This window comes from Poecilia reticulata, chromosome 8, assembly GCF_904066995.2.
Source record: "Poecilia reticulata chromosome 8, P_reticulata-male-v2, whole genome shotgun sequence".
Lineage (NCBI taxonomy): Eukaryota > Metazoa > Chordata > Actinopteri > Cyprinodontiformes > Poeciliidae > Poecilia > Poecilia reticulata.
Window position 1 is genome coordinate 24,809,380 of NC_088837.1, and position 20,976 is coordinate 24,830,355.

A 20,976-nucleotide genomic window follows, 5' to 3' on the forward strand; every position below is an offset into this window, starting at 1 on the left:
TTTTTGGGGGGGCAAAATGAATGTACGTAGCTGAACATAGACAACATAACAAGTAGCCTATAGGCTGAGCGAGTAGCCTATAGGCTACTTGTTAAGCTTAAGGTGATGTATTGATATTAGCTAGTCATCTTTTAGCTAACTTTACCTGCATCCAGCAGCTTTACTCAACTCAGTCGGTTAGTTTGGGGAAAAACTGTGAAAAGTTCTTTGCGTTTTGCTGGTTTGCTGCCATGATTCTAACACCTGCGTAGCTCCGTACAGCAGCAGCAGGTCTCCTTCACTGCCGCACAGCTGTAAACCCAGCGTCGTAGCGCTCATGTTGCGTTTAAAGGCGGCTCGGAAAAACAGGCTACTACGTGTTAGCAGCGGATTAAACAGTTTTAACTGCTGATAAAAGTGACAGAGGACACAGATATGGGACATGTAGCCCCTACTGTATCAAACTGACATAGGAATTACAGAGAGTTGGTCATTCTATGGTAAAAACCCAGCACATACAGTGTTCAGGTTTTTTTTTTTTTCCATCCAGACGGCTTCCCTCGTCCCCCCTGCAATTGCACGGCGCCCCCCTAGGGTGCACGCCCCACAGTTTGGGAACCTCTAGTCTAAAAGCTGTTTGGAAAGCTTTCCTTCACGTTTCGGTGTTATGTGTGACAGTGAGTAATGGCTGCGGGGCGGAGGGACTGTGGAAACTTCACGAGTTGTTCGGATGAAAAGGAAAAGAAGAAGTTCCCTCCCATGACATCATTCTGTCAGATGACCTCTGGGTGAATCAGACACACCTTTTCATTTCCTCCAGGGCCGTTCACATAATGCTGCTTATTTACTAATCCAGGAATGTTTGACATAAATCACAGAAACAACAGAAAGTGCATTTTTAACAGCAGGATTCTATGATAACTGTGACATTTTGGTGCTTTAGGTGAATGCAAACTTTCTAAAAATTCCTTCATCTGTAAAAAAAATTAACTATGCCAGGTTGAGCTGCAAAACTACCAACACCAAAGAAGAAGTAATGTGTACTTGATGTTTAATTAGCTTCTGAAGCTTCACTGTCATGGACGATATAACTGGTTCTTTTAACATCTGATGTTAGATTTCTTTTAACAAAGTTTCATCTCAGTGGTTTTATCTTAATCACTATAAAATCAAGCAAAACTTTTAAAATGTCACAATGACAAGTTTTGTCCCAGTAATTATTGCGATAAACAATAATATTGTTGTTTTGAGATCATTTTCAAGTGACATAATGACATAATAATGAAAAAATGCATTCTCAAATATCATTAAACTTTAAATTTTGATGAACATTTAGCACTGGAACTGAAAGACATTTTAAATATCCAAAATAAAATAAACAAAACAACAGAAACAACAAATAAAATGAATGATAAAGTCTGTAAATAAAAAGTTCGATGAGATCAAAGCGCAAAACTGAAGACTTTTGTCATCCACTTTTTGGTAGGAAGAGAAAAAACAATAAATTATCCAAATGGAAATTACTGAGCTTGTTTTAATTTATCATGCGATTAATTGATTTATGTTTATTGTGACAGAAAGAGCTGGATCCAGAACCCGGGAGAGCCTGAGCGCAGACCAAGAACACAAACCGAACACATGAAGACAGAAAAGTTAAAGAATGTTTTCCAATATTTACTGCAGAAACATACGGCTGTAATAAACTCTGACGCATCGTGAGGCTGAAATCTGGGTGTCAGCTTTCCTTTTGTTCTTTTTCGTTCCCTGGTGGAGAGAATCAGGGTCTGTAGCTCCTCACAAGCTCAAACTCCACAAAGATGATTCAGATGTTGTTCAGCATTCAGCGCCCGTCTGCCAGCCAGAAAGGCTGAACGCCATTCAGTCCTGCTTCCAGGGAGAGCAGTCAGAACGGAAAGAAAAGGGTCCCAAACCTTCATAAACATGCATCAGAGCAGTTTTTACAGATTTGCACATGTAGGTCATTTCTCTGAGTTTCTCATGGTTTCTGTTGTTGGTTAGATGAACAAATATCTGTTTATGTCTCACAACTCCTGTTAGGTTCACTATAAACAGTCACATCTGTAATCTAAAGCACAGAAGTATCTTTTTCTCTTTTTTTTGGGAAAATAATTACTTTTAGGAATATTTTTACAATGTTGTACTTCTTACTTTATACTTTTACTTTTATTATGAAATATTTTTTATCTTAATTGAGTAAAATTTCTGGATTTTCTACCTGCTGAATGAAAAACAAACATGTTTTAACCAAAACTTCACCAGACACAGACACATACCTGAATTTTTTCTTAGTTTTTTCATTTAAAAAACTGATTTGGAAAAAAATAATTTAGCCTAATTTAGTTTAAATACTAAAATTTCCACTTTTAACTTTACATTTTACAAATTTTAAAAATTAAATGATTGATAATTTGATCAGTTACTCAGTACTTTAGTTGCTTTTCACCAAATACTATTTGACTCTTACTTGAGTAATTTCTTGGACTCAGGTAAAGGATCTTGTTTTGGGTAAATACGTCTTGAATATAGATAAAAAGTACTAGATCAACTAGTTTTTATTTCCACTTATAATGTGACATCTTTCCATGTTATAAGTGAAATAATCTTTTAGAGGAACTAGATATTTGCACTAGAATCTAGACCAAAACTACTTGTTGATATTTTGTGTTTTTGCAGTCTTCTCATTTTTGTGGTTTTCTTTCTCTCGTGTTTTTATCTATTTAATGATTTTCAAAGTCGTCTGCTGTAAATCTGAGAAGTTTTGTCCAGTTGGGTTGGAGCCTTTGCAGAGTGAAACAAAGAGGATTTGAATTTGTGACAGTTGTCTTGTTGAAGTGGGACTCGTCATTAAAAAGGGAGGAAACAGTCTGGAAGAGCTTTGTCTTTATCATGTGGTGAAACGGGTTTTTACCAGAACCTCTGGGACTTTGAACAACCAGCTCAGCAGCCACTCCAGGAACCTCTGGCAGCACATGAAAGGATCAGAAAAAGTGTGTGTGCTGCTCTGCTTCTCACACCTTTTAGAGTCGAAGTACACATAATGTTTCTGGAAAATTAGAACAAAGGTCCACTCGAGCTGTTGACTTTTCTCCCTCTTGGCCCGTCTTGAAGCAAAACAGCCGCCGGTTCCCCTCGAAATGTGCATCTCATTACTCGGTTTGCAGCAGAAGTTTTCTCTCTCTGCCTCAGACAGACTCTTCAGTTCATAAAATCTCTGCTGCAATCCTACCAAACCAAAGGCTGGCAGGGGGGACACACCTCTCCCTGCAGGAAGGAGTTGAGCTGCTGCGTGACACGGAGGAGAGTTTAAAGACTCGGTTTGGCTCAATTTTATGGCCTCCCCTGATTCTGGACTTCCTCTGGCTGGGCGGCGTCGTGTCAAATCAGAGTTCAGATGAGGGAAATGCAGCAGATGCTGTGAGATTATTATAATTAAGAGTCTGACGTCACAGTTGATGCTAAAACTGAAGTGATGCATTCATTTAGAAAATATTTTTATAGAAAAAAGTTTTAAAATGGTAACAAGTGTCTTTTGTGCTTGGTAAAAGATCATAAGCCATTTCTCCAGCCAGCGCTGGAATAGCACCTTTGTTTTGGTTGTATTTACCCAGAATGCCCTGCGCTGTAGTCCAGTTCCTGCTTTCAGAGCCGTCTAAGGATTCAAACAGCACCAGAGTTCATTTCAACCAAACCAGATCCAGGTTTGTAGGATAGAGTTCATCAAACAAGCCGGACTTTGATAAAACAGCCATGAATGAAATCTAAGATCCAATTAGATCATTTCAAACACTGAGAACATTTTTATTAAAAGAACCATAGCTGCAAAATGGATTCTGACAAGACATTTGTTTTATTTTTGTGTGTTTTTAAATCATTTTTGTGGCATTTTAAAAGGGAATCTTATGTGAATTTACTTTTTTGTGGCATAATTCTTGTCCTCATGTGTCTTGGGGTTGAATGTTATTACCCCAAACAGCGAACATCAACAGCAGATGCACTGCAAAACACTAAACCTTACCAAGAATTTTTGGTTTAGTTTCTAGTGTAAATATCTTGGTACACTTCAAATAAGAGAAAACTAATCCACAAGCAACTTTTCAGCTGGAGGCGCTTGTTTTAGTTAATAATTACTTACAATTGAGGAAGAAATATTATTTTAATTCGTAGATTATTTCACTTATAAAATGAGAACATTTTGTTATAAGTGAAAAACAGATATAAAATAAGCTTCTACATCTCCCTGAAAAGTTCATTTTAAGTTAGTTTTGGTCTTAATTCAAGAGTATAAAGATATTTCCACCAGAAATTGGACAAATGGCAAATAGTTAAAATAAAAGTTTAACGTAAAGTAATTTCCTGCTGATTGCAGGAAGTAAAACCTGAACTGATGCTGAATGTCTCTCAGATGTTTATGGTCTTGGAGAGTGTTTGTGGATCAGTTCAGTCAGAACCTTTATCAGCCAGACCGTCGTCTGGGTTACGCCGGTCCCGCCAGCTGGTCGGGGAGCCGTCGGATCAGGTCCGTTTGACCCGCTTTATCTCCAGACTGCACAGCTGTTTCATGCAAGAGCTCAGCTCATTATGTTTAACTGTGGAGAATTTCAGCAATGTGCAGTCGGCTGTGCTGCAGGCTGGAGTTTCACGCGGCTGTTTGCCGTTTCTGCCCTGCAGATGAAGGTTCTGTGCAACCCTGAAGTGTGATGTTTATGTATTATTTACACGCCTTGCAGAAACGTGACAGTTTCAGTCCTTGTAGACTCATATTTTCCGCTGGGTGAGCATAGATCTTTGTGCAGTCAGCGTTTTTTTTTTTTGTTTTGTTTTGTTTTGTGATGCTGATTTTATAGAGGAAAGGTTAAAAGCTGAAGACTGGTGTAGTGAACATGTGTTTTTACATTTTTGCCGTTTTCCGCTGGCCTTGTTTTAACCCTTATTCTGTCAGATTTCAACACTAGAATTACTGGTTGAAAAATAGAACCAGACTGAAACTAAATGTGAATTTTCATCCAAAAAACATGCATGAAACATACATGAATTCTTTGTAAATGTGAATCTTTGGTGAAAAGTTCATTAACAGAATCTTCTGCATGACATCTAGTTGTGTTTTCATTCAAATGTGTGCTAAACTTTGACAGTAACTGCATTTCCACTGACCATATAATTGCACAACTTGACACTTCAAAAATAAATTTGCTTAGAAACATAAGAATTCTGGAAAAAAGAAAAACTTGTTTTTTGATTTAAAGTTTTTTTTATACAAGGATGAGGTGTTTTTTCTTTGGCATTTCAAAATTGGTTTTGCAAAAGAAACTTGATGAAGAACCTGCAGGCTAAAGAGAAAAAGACGTGTGGTAGGATGGTGACGTAGCATCACGCTCTTTAATTACTCACTGCTGGAACAAACTTATTCATCTGATTTCGATCATTTTTCTTATTTAATATAAACTCTGGAATTGTGAAATGGTTATTTTTTATGACATTAGCAGAATATCAGCACATGTACACTTATAATGGAAATGCAGCTAATATTCATCTGATGTCAAAAGAAACACAATTTTGCAGTTTCATGATTTGGCCCTTGAGTTTGACACGTGCTTCATCTGGTTTATCGATTCATTCTGGCACAACCGAACATTTGTGATCTTCATGTGGCCCAAAGTGAAAAAACGTGTTTGACGCCCCTGATCTGCATGTCTTAAACGTGCTTCATTAGTAAGTGGATATCTTCCATTGTGGGGACTTTCCTCCTCCAGATTCCCTCCTGTTTGTTGATGAACTCCTCCAGCCGGCAGCCTGGCTGGAATGACAACCATGTGAGGCACAAAAAGTGACGCACGCAGACCCTGCAGGAGCCCGCGTAATGAGGCTAAAGACGCTGACGGCGAGCAGCTGTCAAACCTCATATCAAGTCTCTCCATTTTTCCAGCTTCGGGCTGGCTTCCTCTGAACCCGAGCAGCCGGGCAGCAGACGCCCTCCAAGCATCGCGTGTCCCATAAATGTGTTAGCGATCCGCGCGCCGGAGGGGTGGTGAGCTCCCAGAAGTGACACCGTGTGTTGTAGGGTCTCCTCTGACGCAAGGAAACCTTTCAGTTGTAGTGTCTGGTGTCACTCGGATGCATAGCAACGCAAATGCTGCCTATAAATATACTTCCCTGTCCGGGCTATTTTAAAACCAATAGGGTCAAAGCGAAGAGTTCAGCTTCCTTTCAGTGTTGGAGACAAAATAAAGTAAAAAACTGTAAACGAATAAACTTCTGCAAAGGGAAAGCAATGAGTCGGCAAATAGTGTTATGCAAGACATAAAGGGTAAAAACACAAAATCATACCAAGAATTGTTCCGGTTTCTAGTGCAAATATCAGACAAAACGGACTCTTCAGAAAGATTTTGAAGCTTTTTAAAGTCAATAATTCCCTGATATTGACGAAAAAGTATTTGTACAATTGGCAGATTACATGGGATAATGTGAAGTTTTGTTGATCTGGGGGATTTGGTTGTGGATTTTAAGAAACAGGCTTGAATTAAACACTGTTTCCATCACAGAAGAAGAAGTGGAGGAGGTTGAGGAGATGAGGGTGGACTTGTTTCTGCCATCATCATTTTATGGACAAATCTGTCCATAAAATGTCCAAGTAGCTATTGTGATAAACAATAACAATGTTGTTATGAGACCATTTTGAACTAATATATTGATAATGACATAATAATGCAAGGTTTCCCTCTCAAAATCAATAAACACTAAGCAAGTATTTTTGATTTAGTTTCTAGTAAAAGTATCTTAGTACACTTGTCATGGGGTGTGGTAGGTTGCGGTGAGGAGATGACGCTGAGACCCAGGTTATGATGAAAAAATGATGAATTTAATGATAATGATCCAACAACAAGGAACAGCGGGGAACAGCACGAGGAAAACTGGCAGCACGGAGACAGATGACATCAATAGACAAGGACCCGACGAAGAACACAGACAACAGGTGAGACTAAATACACACGGGGCAATCACGGGAACGAGACACACCTGGGAGACAATCAACGGGGAAAGACGCAGAGACAGGACTAACAGGGAACAGGATCACACAGAAACACATAGAAACACGGATCACGACAACACTTGAAATAAGACAAAACTAACTTACAAGTAGTTAAGTTAGTTTTATTAACTTAACTATATTTCTGAAAAACTACAAGCTTGCAGATTATTTCACTTCTGGGAAAATGTATGAGTGAAAAAAATGAGCCAATTTAATTAGCACTTTTTATCAATATTCAATTATTATTGACTCAAAACAAACTCCTATAGGTTGTTGAATCTAATTATTTGTTAGAAAAACAAAACAGTTCAGATATAATCATTATGTGTGTGTGTGTGTGTGCCAGTGATTAGGTGTTTTTCTGTGACTAGAAAGCAACATGTAGTGTTATATTTTCTTTTTTGTTTTATTATTGTCTTGTATTTTTATGACCTATCAAGGTTCAGCTCATCAAATGGTGACATTTATGTTTGAACTGTACCATTTTACCATTTTAGGTAAATTTTATTACTATTTTCCATCAGAAAACAACCAGAAAGCAAATAAATATTCCACAAACATTATTATTTCTATCAGTTGTTTCTGAAATCTGCACCATGTTGGAGAATCAGTGGCTTTATTGAAACTCATCTTGTTATACATGCAGTAACTTCAAGAGTTTACATAGTAGACCATGAAGATAAGCTCAAACTTTGCTACATAAAGTTTATTATCAAAAACGATGTGGAGGATTAAAGTTCTTCAGGAGAAAATACATGGAAGGTTAAATAGTTTTCTCCAGAATATCATGTACATTATTATGATTCTGGATTTTCCCGTTTCCGTCCTCCATCCTGGGCTGTTTTTTCTTTTCCCACAATCCTTCCTGTTGCAATCAGCCGCCACCCGCAGCAGCGGATTAATGCAGGACTTCCTCTCCACCGCTGTGCACAGTGGTAATTCAGTTTAATTGGGATTCGTTTCTCCTGGCTGCGTTCCCAGCACTCCAGATGCTCGTCGTCAGTTTGACAAATAAACCCCTGCCAGTGTCTTCAAAGCCCGCAGCGTCGGAGCTTTTGCAGGTCGGAAACGCTGCGATGATGCCTGATAACGTCCCAGAGAGTTTGGCGGGTTCATGTGAAAATGCTCCTCCGGTTGATGACCAGGGCGGTTTGACTCTCCCGCCGCCTCTCCTTCTTCCGCTCCAGCCGCACCTTCCAGCAGACGGCGCTGGACGCCAGCAGCACCAGCCCGGCCGACAGCAGCACCAACCCGAAGTAGGAGATGGTGGATCCGTGCGAGTTGAAGCTGTACGCCACGGCGGTGACCACGATGCCGGCGATGAGGACCACCACGCCGAACGGGACGGTGCAGCGGTAGCAGGAGAGCTCCGCGCCGCCGGTGGCTGCCGTCAGCTGGACCTCGTTCACCAGGGGGATGTTCAACGTCGTCATGGCGACTGGTGGTTGCTCGGTGGCTTTGGGCTTCTCAGAGGTCGCTGGCGTCTTCATTGCGTCCTTGTTGAGTTCGTCTGGCATCGCAGGATTAGGATGAACCGACTACAGTTGGCTCCTCACTGCGGCGCTCTGGGGCTCCCAGTCTGAGGAGAGACAAACCGACCAGTAAGCAAACCAGCAGAGGATTGGATTGATCCAAAATCAATCGAAAATATTGATAATATCAGGGCGCAACTTTATACTTTCTGAGGTGTGTGTGAACACTGGGTGTGACTCTGTTTTTGGGTTTTTTCCACATCTGATAGTCCAATAGACTTCCTTAGCTTGGAGACCAGAATTGCAACATTTGCTACATTTTCAGCTGCTGTGATTCACTTTCACACTTTTTGACTGAGTCAAATGATCCAAAGTAATTGAAAAACCTGTTCACCTCCTCGCCTGTGGGGGCGCTGCACCAAGAACCATAGAAGGAAATGACTCAAAAACCTCTAAGGAGGACACTGAGCGCAACCTGCTGCTTCACAAAATGTAAACAAAGATGCATGTATTCACACCTCACCAAAAGAGCCGAGCTTCCCAGACAAATGAACTCCAGTTCCACTAAAGTGAACTAAACGGGTCTGGTGTGAATGCAACCGCAGATCACATCATTTTCAAACACACAAACAGGTAAAAGTCATTTTTATGCCTTTGTTTTGGCGCCCCCACTACCACAGCACCCACATGCAGGCGATATCATGCATACCCAGTAATGGTTATTGGCTAAAAAAATGGGCAGGATTTCCATTTAACTTATTTTTGTTTTACAGAATATTAGAAATATATTAAAAGATGCAAATAAGAAAATAATTCAAATAACTTTTTAAAATAAAATAAATAAAACTGTTATTGCCTGACATAATAATAGCAATTTTTTTGCTTGATCATTTGCAGCAAAGGATGCATCTGCAGCTAAAAACAAATGCTGCATACTAATCTGTTTATGTTTTGGTTAATAAATAGATAGCAAAGATTGGCTAATTGGAGGTTCATTTATTGTTCTTTCAGGAAATGAAATTATTTAGTCTATCTTCAGGTAACAATTATTAAGTTAGATGACGATTATTTCTATAATCACGGTTAATTGGATAAATCGTTTCAGCCCTGGTCAAAAGGTCAACTTCAGTTGCTCAACGCAGAAGAAACGAGACCGAAGCAGATGTTTCTGGTTTGATTTCCACATCACATTTCACAATTCGCCAGCCCACTCTGACCACCACACGCTGCTTCAATAAACCAATGTAACCTCTTTGCACAATCCAGGCCGCCTCTCAGCCCAGTCAGGGGAGAATGACGCAGGTCCGCTCAGCCCGACACGAGCTGAGACATTCCCTGGAGAGCGCGGGATACGGAGCGCTCGCTGAAACGCAAGAAGCTCTGAAATCACAAGCAGTTTCACAACCGTCCCCTCCTTTCTCCCGCCTGTGTGTTTTCCCAACGCGAAGCCGCGATTCAGACGCTGAGGGACAAACAAGTTGCTTCATCACAGCCAGATGCTGCTGGAGTTCATCTGTCTCATCCCAGAACAGTCGCTGCGTGTAGGAAGGTTTCCTGGAGGTTTGTTTTTTCACCGCTGATACTGGACCTCAGGTTCAGCGTCGGTCTTTGGGCTAAAGCTGAAGTTCCTCCACATTCCAGCATGTGGCTGAAATGTTTGATTTCCGTCTAAACTAAGCGACAGATTTCTGTGTGTTAGTTTTAAGCATCCCGTTGAAGAGGGAGGGACACAGAGGGAACAGAAAATCAGTAATAATGACTTAATTTGTTCATGTCTCTGAAAGTAAAACAACTCGGAACCAGAAAGTGTCACAAGACATTTTGTCCAAGTTAAGGTCAAGTGTCAGCTGTCTGAATGATTATTTTCTCATCAAATCCCCAACGTAAGTCCTCTTAGGCTGAGCGATATGCATGACAAACATAAGCATTTCATATCAGTCAATATAGATAATTATTGATTTGTTTTTTTGTTTTAAATATCAGAAGTATTGCCAAACTGGTGGCATGATCTTTCCTGTTTTATCAACAGTTTTCAGTTCATGCTCCTGTTTTTTTTAATTTTTAAGCAATTAGAAGGAACGGCGGCGAAACCTGAAACTGCTGCCCCACAAGTGGCTCAACAAGTTGTTGCTAGGAAACCAAGGAATGGGTTGCTAGGTAACCAAAGAATGAGTGAGTTGCTAGGAGAGTGAGTGTATTAAAAATACCAAGATGGCTGAGAGGTTGAGTGACTAAAAGCCTTTTCATTGCCTACATCCCCCAGAATGCAGTGCGGTTCTGGATCAGGGTTCAGTGAAATTACTGAACATTTTTATCAGATCAGTCGATATTGATCATGTGTCTATTGCAATATATTTATTTTATTGATTTATCATCCAGCCCTAGTGAAACCAAATAATTTCAATGCTTAATAAATTTGAAAAGTTTTTCGTTACAGGACATTGCCATAATTCTGCCTTTAAATTTAAAACGTCACATGCAGCAATGAATTATGGGTAATGCACAGATCTAAGAACACTTTGGAGAATTGGTACACACTGTGCAATCAAATCCTTCAGCGGAAACTTGATGTTTAATGAAGGAACGGTGGAAGTTAAAGTATTGGGACAGGGAAGTCAGGATTTCACCATGGCAACGCCTGTAAACATTGTTCATCTTATGAACGTTGTTTTAGCTTCACTTTCAACTTTTAATTTCTTCAGTTTACAGTTGCAGGTTTTACATGTAAGCTGTCTAATTTTATATTTAAGTCTTTAGTTGTTTTTATTTTTGTGTTTTATAAGATAAACATGTTTCCGTCACAGCATGCTATTGTTGATGTGAGGAGCGGCCATATTGAAACATGGCATCCAGTCATGCTTATTTGTGTAGCGCATTTTAGCAACGAGGCAGTTTAAAGTGATTTACATCATAAAAACGTAATTCAGTCACCAATTATGGGAAGTAATAAACATTACATTTTGTCAAAATTATCAAGCAAATATACATCAAATAAACTGATAATTCCAGTTGTTAATGAAAGGAAACGCTAAACCAGTGGGTTTTTAGCGTTTATCTAAAGCAGTGGTGTCAAACTCATTTTTATTTTGGGCCGAATCAAAAATCTGAATGTTCTTAAAGGGCCGGTTGCACCAGAATCTATTGATAAAACCAATAAAACTGTTAAAATATCAATAAATAGCTGTTCCTCTGGGATTTGTGATTATTTTAGTGTTTATTTTTGCAATCAAAATGACAGATTGTGTGGTGAATATTAAGAAATATTTGTAATCATTATTTTTTTACAATATTTACGCTAATGTATGATGTCAAATGTGACTCTATCACTCGTCGTATCGGTTACGGATTCAACGTTTTTGACCAATTTTGAGAAAATTAGCAGTATAATCAGGAAAAAATTTGGAAATTTGTTGATTTTGTGTGATTTTTGCAGATTTGTGAAAAACTGGAAGGACTTATTGATGTAATTTGGAGTCCAGAGGGCCACATAAAAAGCTGCGGCGGGCCTGATTTGGCCCCCGGGCCTTGAGTTTGACACCTATGATCTAAAGGAACTCAGTGATTCAGCTGTTTTACAGTTTTCTGGAAGTTTGTTCCAGATTTGTGGTGCATAGAAGCTGAATGCTGCTTCTCCATGTTTGGTTCTGGTTCTGGGGATCCAGAGCAGAACCAGAAGACCTGAGAGGGCTGAAATGTTGCTACAACAGCAGCAGATCTTTAATGTATTGTGGTGCTACGCCGTTCAGTGATTTATAAACTACCAGTATGTTAAAGTCTATCTGCTCTATCTTCCTGGTTTTAGTCAGAACTCCAGCAGCAGCATTCTGGATCAGCAGCAGCTGGAGGATTTTTTGGACAGACCTGTAAAATCACAGCTGCCGTAACCAATGCAACAAAAGATAAACACATGATCTAGTTTATCTTGCCAGGACGTTAGTCCTTTAATCCTAGAAATGTTCTTCAGGTGATAAAAGGCTGAATTTGTAACTGTCTTTATGTGTCTCTGAAGGTTCATGTCTGAAATCACTTCCTCAGACAACCGATGTATTACCTGATTAAAAACACTTTAAACACCATATTAAGAATGAGACATTTTAGCAGCTTTGATGGAAACCAGCACATCCATCCCATTTCTTACCGACCATCACAAACACATGAACATTTCTTAAAATTAAAATCTGGAGGTGGAAGAAGCTTAAAAGTGTTTCACTGCTCGGTCTTTCAGTAGGACGAGGATCAAAACATGCGGACAAAATCAACAAATTGTTCAGCAGAAACAAAATCAACTTTCTTCCTGTGAAATGTCGCGAGGAAATGAAGTTATTTGATCAAGATAACTGAAAACTTAATTTCTAAGATTTTTTTTTCCACTTGTAAAATGTTGCATAGATTTATTTCTTGTTTGCTACAATGTTGTAAACAATAAATGAATGTTCTTGGTGTTCTCAAGTAATTTCTAGAAATACTAAAACTGCAACAAGGTGCATTAATTGAATAGATATTAAAAACTATTTTTAATGACTGTTGGGAATTTTGTGCGTAGTGAACTCTCTTTAAATTTCAGAGATGGTACCAATCTATGCATACAAACATTAAAAACTTCAGTGACAAAAAAAAATCTCATAAAATCCTCAGAAACTCTGCAGGTTGGTGAGTTATTTTACTTATTTGAGGAACAAACAGGCGTCTTTTGCTTTTATATAATAAAACTGCTGCTGGTGGTTAAGTTTCCTGCAGCAGTAAAAACCAAACATTTACATTTCCTTGAATACATTTGTAGAGTTAATTATTTAGTGTGATTTGTTACCATCCAAGCCAAAATTAAAGAAATCAAAAAGGAAAGTTTCTGAAGATTAAACCGGGTTAAAATAATGTGGCAACAAGTGAGTTAAACCTTTATTATACCATAGATTAACTTACAAATTCAGCTTCCTTTATTTACACAGCGACAATTCGCAATAAAAGCAACTAAAGGTTTACCAAATAAATAGATAACATTCAGAAACATCTAAATAAATCCATCAAGCCAGATTATATCCACCAGATTAAATACAGAAAAGTGGAATTAAATCTACTGAAGGCGGAATAAAATCATTTCAAGATTAATTAAATTAGTTGAAATTAGAAAAAGTTAAAGTATTTGTTACCTCATGAGTTATTCCAACACCAAGTTTCCGAACCGCTGCAATAAAAGTCGCTTGTTTCGGAAGCAAAGTGGGTCCTAAAGTGTTCTGGCTGGTTCGGTTCGGGCTGCAGTCCGACGCTCCTGTAGTCCTGAGGAAAGAAGCCTGGGGGCCGAACTGCCATCCTCACCGAGGCGGACCGTGTCAAGTATCGATGACTGCGTCAAGTTCACGGTCATCAGGGAAAAGTGGGCACTTCCGGTTGAGTTTTTCAAAATAAGATAAATCAGACACATCTAAAAAAGCCAAAATGTAAAAAAAAAAAAAAAAAGATCTGATTTCGTTATATCTGCGCGATTTGAAAGTCAAACATCTTGAAATTAAATCTGATGTTTTAGGTTAGCTATTTTTATTAGATTAATAAAGTATAGAAGTTTAAAATTACTTTGCCTTTAATTGAGATAAATTTTTACCAGTAATCAAATTAATTTATCTTAGTAAATATATTAAGTTCAGTTAGATTTTTGGACACATTTTTCTGAACTGGAACGCCAAATTTTTTTTTTGCTAAATTCAGTTTCAAAAAATTAAGAAAATGTTGACAATTAAAACGGATTCAATTTAATTCAAATATTTTCTAAACTATTCCCCGTTTCTTATTTATTTTTACAACATTTCTTCCTTCCACTCAACTTTCCTTACTACTAGAATGCGAGACAGATTCTTTAGCAAAAATTATTATTTATTTGTCTTTTATAGAGCATGTCAGCAGACTTTCCAAAACAAGGATCTAAATTATTTTTATTTACTAATTTCTTAGTTTTATCTTCATTTTACCTTAGAAAAATATTCCTCTGCAATATCATTATATTGCTGTGTATAATTTGTTTATATTCACCTTTTGTAAATTACTGAATAACTTAAAAACAAAAAGAAATCATAGTGTCCAGTGTTGGGCAGTAACGAGATATATTTACTGATTTACATTTACTTAAGTCATTTTTTAAAGATGTACATTTAGGACTGTGCTTTCAACTTTTACTTGAATAATTTTATTATAAAGTATCTTTACTCTTACATGAGTAAAATTTCTGGATTTTCTACTCACTGAAATGAAAAACAAACACGTTTTAACCATTAATTCACCAGAGACAAACACACACCTGTTTCATTAAGTTTTATATTGAAAGAAACTGATTTGGAAAAATGTATTTTGTCAGTTTTTTTATTTTTGTTACCTATATGAATTATTGTCATTTTGGTCCTTAAAATACCAAAACTTCCACTTAACTTAATATTTTGGTTCGTCTGGTGATGTCATTTTTAAATATGAAATTATTGATCATTTGCTCAGTACTTGACTTTTTACCATACAAACTTGGCGCAGAGGCGTTACCGTGTCCAATCTTTTATTTTGGTATTTCTAAGCGGAAGCTGTGAGTTTGCGTCCGGCCCGGCAGCTCGGTCAGCTGGCGGCCGCTGTCAGAGGAGCCGAGCCGCCGTCATGTCGCTGCAGTTCGGGGATGAGGAGTTCCAGAGCGCCTGGCAGGAGCTGGACGAGCCGCAGCTGGACGGATGGGAACTCTTCACCGAGGCGATGGGGGTCCAGATCCACCGGCGTTACGACCGGGTAGGCAGAACCGAGCCGGTCCGACTGAACAGAACCTCTGCAGAACCTGCAGCAGGTGTGTAATTAATGCGCATGAATACTGCTCAGCCCTGGCCTCTGGAAACGCAAATGGATTCTTATTTTATTTTGTTTTATTAATAATGCTTCACCTGGGATTTCCTAGCGGCCAGAGGCGGAAACATCCGGAACTGAGCGACAGTTTGCTGATTTACTCAGAAACCAACTCGGCAGGTTCTCTGCAGCCTTCAGGACACTGAAGACTGCAGAGAACTGGAAAAGAACTGGAAAAGCAGGTCATGGGAAATTGAAACTAAGCATGGAAAAATGAAATCATTTTAAAAGGGTGTAAAACCAACCCCTTTTTAAGCTTTATACCATGGCATAATGTTATTCCCTCATCAAAAACATGGCTGGAGTGTTGCTGAATGGTCCCAAGGCCACCATTCAGCTGTCCAAAACGCCTGGGTGAACCTGGTGCTGGCCACTCAGCTCCTTCAGACTAGCCAGCAGTAATTAGCAAACATCTGCTAATGTTTGCTAAGCTGAGCTCATTATATGAGCTACTTCTCAGTGCAACACTGGTAAAAATGTTAAACCCGGGGTGTCGAACTCCAGTCCTCAAGGGCCGCTGTCCTGCAACTTTTAGATGTGCCTCTGCTGCACCACACCTGAATATAATGATTAGGTCATTAGCAGGACTAACTGATCTACACAAGGAGGTAATGAAGCCATTTCATTCCAGTGTTTTGTACCTGTGGCACATCTAAAAACTGCAGGACAGCAGAGGACTGGACTTTGACACCTGTGCTCTAAATGGTTAATAGATGTGAAAGTAGAGTTTCAGAAAGAGCAGGAGTTTTTAAAGAGACAGAGGCCCAATTTCAAGGCGTTAACGGGGCAGTATTATTTATTCGATAGTAATGTTTATTAAAAACTGTTGAAGTAAATCCAACAACTCTGCCGCTGCGGGAGAGAGGAGGAGTGAAGACACACCTTCCCTTTGCTGTTTGCAGGAAACTGGACTTTATGAGTACAAAGTTTATGGAGCGCTGGACGGCTGCGACCCAGAACTCTGTGCTGACGTCTACATGGACCTGATGTATCGGAAACAATGGGATAGTTACGTAAAAGGTAAAAAGACAAGTTCACCTGCCTTTGTTATTTTAGAATATCTTTGGAAAACTCAGATTTTTGTTCTGGGTTTCATGCACATCTGCAGCACCAAGCAGGTAACATTTTCGCTGCAGCTGGTAGTGGCCGGTTTCATCCAGAAAGGAAGGAATGGTCCAGTGTGGATGTAGTTTGGTTGAGCTGCAGACCGGCGATGAGGCAAAGTGGTTAAAAGAGGCAGAAACGCATCAGATATTGAAACTGGGTCAGGTGTTTTAGTTATCGGATTATTCTGATGATTAATCAGCTAAAAAAATAGCTGCATTCTGCAGATTTCTCATATAAGCCTTTTAGGAATACACCCATCCACTTTTTCACTTCCGATACCTGTATCAATACCTGAGGTTTAGTATCGGCTGATACTGATCCAGTGCAGAAAAATACTTCTGAATTGACTTGAAATGTGAGGTTTTTTTTTAAACGCAGACATAAATCAACTGAATATGAAATTTATTTGTGGCTGCACAGTGGCGCAGTTGGTAGAGCTGTTGCCTGGCAGCAAGAAGGTTCTGGGTTTGATTCCCAGCCTGGGGTCTTTCTGCATGGAGTCTCCATGTTCTCCCTGTGCATGGTGGGTTTTCTCCGGGTACTCCGGTTTCCTCCCACAGTCCAAAAACATGACTGTCAGGTTAATTGGCCTCTCCAAATTGCCCCTAGGTGTGAGTGTGAGTGTGTGTGTGCATGGTTGTGTCTCTGTGTTGCCCTGCGACAGACTGGCGACCTGTCCAGGTGACCCCGCCTCTCGCCTGAAACGTTAGCTGGAGAGGAACCAGCACCTCCTGACCCCACTGAGGGACAAGGTTGCAAGAAAATGGATGGATGGGATGAAATTTATTTGATAACTCTGCACCAGCACAGCTCATTTAAATACACCAGTAGCTTCACAGGCTTGGTCAAATTTGGACTGATACAGATGGTAAAATAGGATCTGTGCATCTCTAATTAGAAATACATCAAAAGTTGCAAATAAACAATGCAACAACATAATTTGTTGATTAATTTTTGCATTAATGACTAATAAATTGAGCAAAATGTGCTTAAAAAAATATTTTTTTAACAGTAATTTGAACCAGGTGAAGCCTAAACTGCCACTGGTACAAATATTTACAGATAAAGATTTTTCTTTTATCTTAAATGCAAGATGTATTTATTTTTTCTCTCACTGCTGTGAGTATGTTGTTCTTTTTTGAGTCTGAATATTCCAGTTAACAATTAATTGGTTGCTGAATTAGTTGACAATTGTTTGAATAGTCGATTTATCACGATTAAATGGGATTAATCGTTTCAGCCCTGGAGGACACAGGAATGTCTGATTGGATCCAAACCTCACCACTCCTTCTGCACAGCAGCTGCTTACCGTTTGAAATATTAGTAATAATTAAGATTCGTTTTGCTTCCTATGTTCTTGTTTAACGGCTTTTAGAAAACACTTTTAAAGTTGTTGTGTTCATTTTGTTTTAAATTGAGTTGGAGATGTGTCTGTCTTGTTTTGTGTGTTGCAGAAAAAGCCGTCAGAAGGTTAAAGTTGTGTCTGTAAAATAAGCAGCTGTGTTTATTTGAGCCTCCATGACTAACGGGAAGATTCAGCTGGAAATCTTCTGAATATTTGGGTCAGTTTGGGAAGTGAAACTCCAACATCAAGGCTGAATGTTTAGAACTTTGACAAATGTTTGAGGATGTTGCTTTTTATATACCACAAATTGTAAAAACTGCAAATTACTCAACTGCTTCTTAGTATTGCATTATTAATGGTTATAACAAATAAACTGATATAGTTTGGTACATGAAAATGAAATGGTTGACTTACAGAGGAAGATAAAATGGAACGTCATGGAAACAAAATGTTCCTGAGAAAAAGATGGACATTAAACTGCTGCTGGGAAATGGCTGCTTTCAGTGCTGCTTTATGAAGCTGTTTGTTATTTTTGTTTCCTCAGAGCTCTATGAGAAGGATTTCAGTGGACAAACAGCAATTTACTGGGAAGTGAAATACCCGTTTCCTCTGAAAAACAGAGATGTATCCTTTAGTTCTCAAAAGCCAACGGACGACTTCCTTTCCATTTTTATTCGTTACTTTATAGTTATGACGATTTCATGCAATATTAACATCCACGTTCCCTGACTGCTCCGACCTCAGTATGTTTACGTAAGGGAGCGGAGAGACCTGGACATAGATGGCCGAAAGATCTTTGTGATCCTGGCCAGAAGCTCGCCGGAGACGGCGTGTCCAGAGACGAGCTCCGCTCTGAGGGTGACCGACTACAAGCAGAGCGTCGCCATGGAGAGCGACGGAGCCGGCGGCACTAAAGGTGACTAACAGCTGATTAATATGCAACAAAGCCAATGAAAATCTGATTCTGGATTAATAATTTGATTAATTATAGAGCAAAAACCGTGATACTTTACAAGAGAAAATATAAGTAAACAATGATTACTTCTGGAGTTCCCCCAGGCTGCTTTCTCGGGCCACTTATAATTAATAAAATCTATTCTACAAGAAAGAACATCTAAAACAAAAATTATTCCTGGTGCTCCACAAGGCTTGTTTCTGAGGCCACTTATATTTAATCCTTTATATCCTAAATTTAAAATCTCCACCTGGATATTTTTACTTGTTTTAATTATTTTAAATGTCCAGTGAGTAAATGTATATTTGCCCATTTATCCATAACAACTGGGACTTTCAATGCGTAGCAAGTTATTTTCACAATTTGTCTATTAAAATAATCCCTCAGATTAATTTCCTGCTACAGTGGGGGTGAAATTACCGAAATAACCCGATATTAGCTGGAAAGCACAACGTCTTTGCTCCAAGAGAGAGATCAGCACCTCCACTAGTTTCAGTTCGCTGGAAACCACCTTCTGACTGTTGAAGGGTTAAATTTCTTTTCTTAATGTGATCAGCTTAATGATTTAGCTGTTAGCAGTTGAAACCCTCATGTGAGGACTAATCTTGTGCTGTGTTTCAGTGTTCATGAACTACTTTGATAATCCTGGCGGTATGATCCCCACCTGGCTGGTGAACTGGGCAGCGAAGGTGAGGGCAGTCATGTTCAAAACGGTCTAAACAAAGCACAGAAATTATGTTGAAAACCTGCAAAATGAGATGCGTCGTTTCTGGAGATTACTCACCAGGTGTGTTTGGATTTTTTTCCCCCTTCAGTTGCTTTAATTAGAGCATTTTTCCAGAATTTTATAAATGAAAGTAAATCAGTTCTCACATCTCTGGTTTTTCCTGCCGACTCTCTGGGACTCTTCATTTCTCCTCTTGCTTTACGATTCTGCTGGGTTTTTTGTTTACTGGTGTGTTGTAGACTGACATCATTGGTTCCCCTCCTAGGTGGGTCTTTTTGGCTCAACTTCTGAACTAATGTGTGTGTTTTTGTTTTCTTTCTTCTTCCAGAGCGGGGTCCCAAGCTTCATTAAAGATCTGCAGAAGGCCTGCAACAAGTACAAGACATACTGCGAGAAGAAATGAGAACAGCTCGCTGGAAAAACACGAAATCTCACCAAGTGCTTTTGTCTAGTTTCAAGTGCAAATATCTTGTTATACTTAAAATAACTTGTAAGAAATGTTTCAGCAACAATTGCCAGATTATTTCACTTATGACAAGACATTTTTTTCCATGTTATAAGTGAAATGCCAGTGGTACTAGTTCTTTTTCACCAACATTTAAGAATTTAAACAAGCTCTTATATCTTGCTGAGACGTTATCTGTAGGTCATTTTAGTTTTATTCCAAGTGTACTGAGATATTTGCACTAGAAACTGAAGTAACTTGGTGAGTTTTCTGTTTTTGCTGTGCTGATGGTGACGGTGGCTCACGCTGAAGAGTTTTCTTGCTGTTTTCCGGTTTTGGTCGGCGGTGCGTTTGGCGGCTATGGGGTTGTGTTCAGGGTGCATGTGGTGCGTTGTTTTTTACAGCTCTTCCTGTTTACTTGGCCATGAAGTGAAAGGCTGCTGTGAATTGATTGTGTTCCCAGTTGCTGCTCTACTCCTCTCTTTTTAGGGGATATTTTCATTTAATTGACTGTTTAGATGATTTGAAGGTGTCAATCATTCCTTCAGGCTGTATTTACCGAAGCAATCTTTTTGCACGGGATTTTATGACCTTGTCTTGTTTACTGTTTGTGTTGATTGAGGGAGATGCAATATATTTTACTGAATTTGGATATTCAGTAAAATATCAGAACTTTTTATTTCACGCTCCTTTTGTCCTGGTGAATGGAGCGTAGCTGTGTCAATGCAGATAAATTCATTTTAATTCACCGATGCTGCTTGTTTATTCTCTCAGCTAAAATCAAATTAAAATTACATAATTATATATTATCAAGTTTTGGTATCAATCCAATACCAAGTAAATACAGAGCCAGTGTTGGTGACAGATCATTTTTTATTGTTTACGTTTGTATCATCAAACGTCTGACGTTTTGGAGTTTTTATGATTTTTTTCATTTGAATTGTTTTGTTAAAATCATTAAGATCATTTGGAAAAAGTGTATCCACAAAAGACTTTAAAAACATTTCAACACCAAAAACAGAAACGGTAAAAAA

General features: G+C 38.9%; 2 protein-coding genes across 4 annotated transcripts; one reads left to right on the plus strand and one right to left on the minus strand.

Moving 5' to 3' along the window:
• Positions 1-7,626: 7,626 nt before the first annotated feature.
• On the minus strand, positions 7,627-13,823 carry tmem100a (transmembrane protein 100a). The gene is made up of 2 exons (XM_008416510.2): positions 13,647-13,823; positions 7,627-8,606 (listed from the first exon to the last, which is right to left on the minus strand). The coding sequence occupies exon 2, from the start codon at positions 8,542-8,544 to the stop codon at positions 8,140-8,142; it is 405 nt and encodes a 134-aa protein (XP_008414732.1). The 5' UTR covers positions 8,545-8,606; positions 13,647-13,823; the 3' UTR covers positions 7,627-8,139.
• Positions 13,824-15,046: 1,223 nt separating this feature from the next.
• pctp (phosphatidylcholine transfer protein) lies at positions 15,047-20,743 on the plus strand. Of its 3 annotated transcripts, none has more exons than XR_014088768.1 (6): positions 15,047-15,252; positions 16,266-16,383; positions 18,360-18,439; positions 18,560-18,731; positions 19,392-19,557; positions 19,826-20,743. XR_014088768.1 is itself a non-coding variant. In XM_008416511.3 (6 exons), exons 1-6 carry the CDS (start codon positions 15,127-15,129, stop codon positions 19,898-19,900), a joined length of 639 nt encoding a protein of 212 aa, XP_008414733.1. In that variant the 5' UTR covers positions 15,049-15,126; the 3' UTR covers positions 19,901-20,691. The 3 variants fall into 3 exon arrangements, 2 of the variants coding, with proteins under 2 accessions (XP_008414733.1, XP_008414734.1); XM_008416511.3 differs by having other exon boundaries at positions 15,049-15,252; positions 19,392-19,459; positions 19,826-20,691; XM_008416512.2 differs by having other exon boundaries at positions 15,170-15,307; positions 19,392-19,459; positions 19,826-20,691.
• The last annotated feature ends 233 nt before the right edge of the window (positions 20,744-20,976 follow it).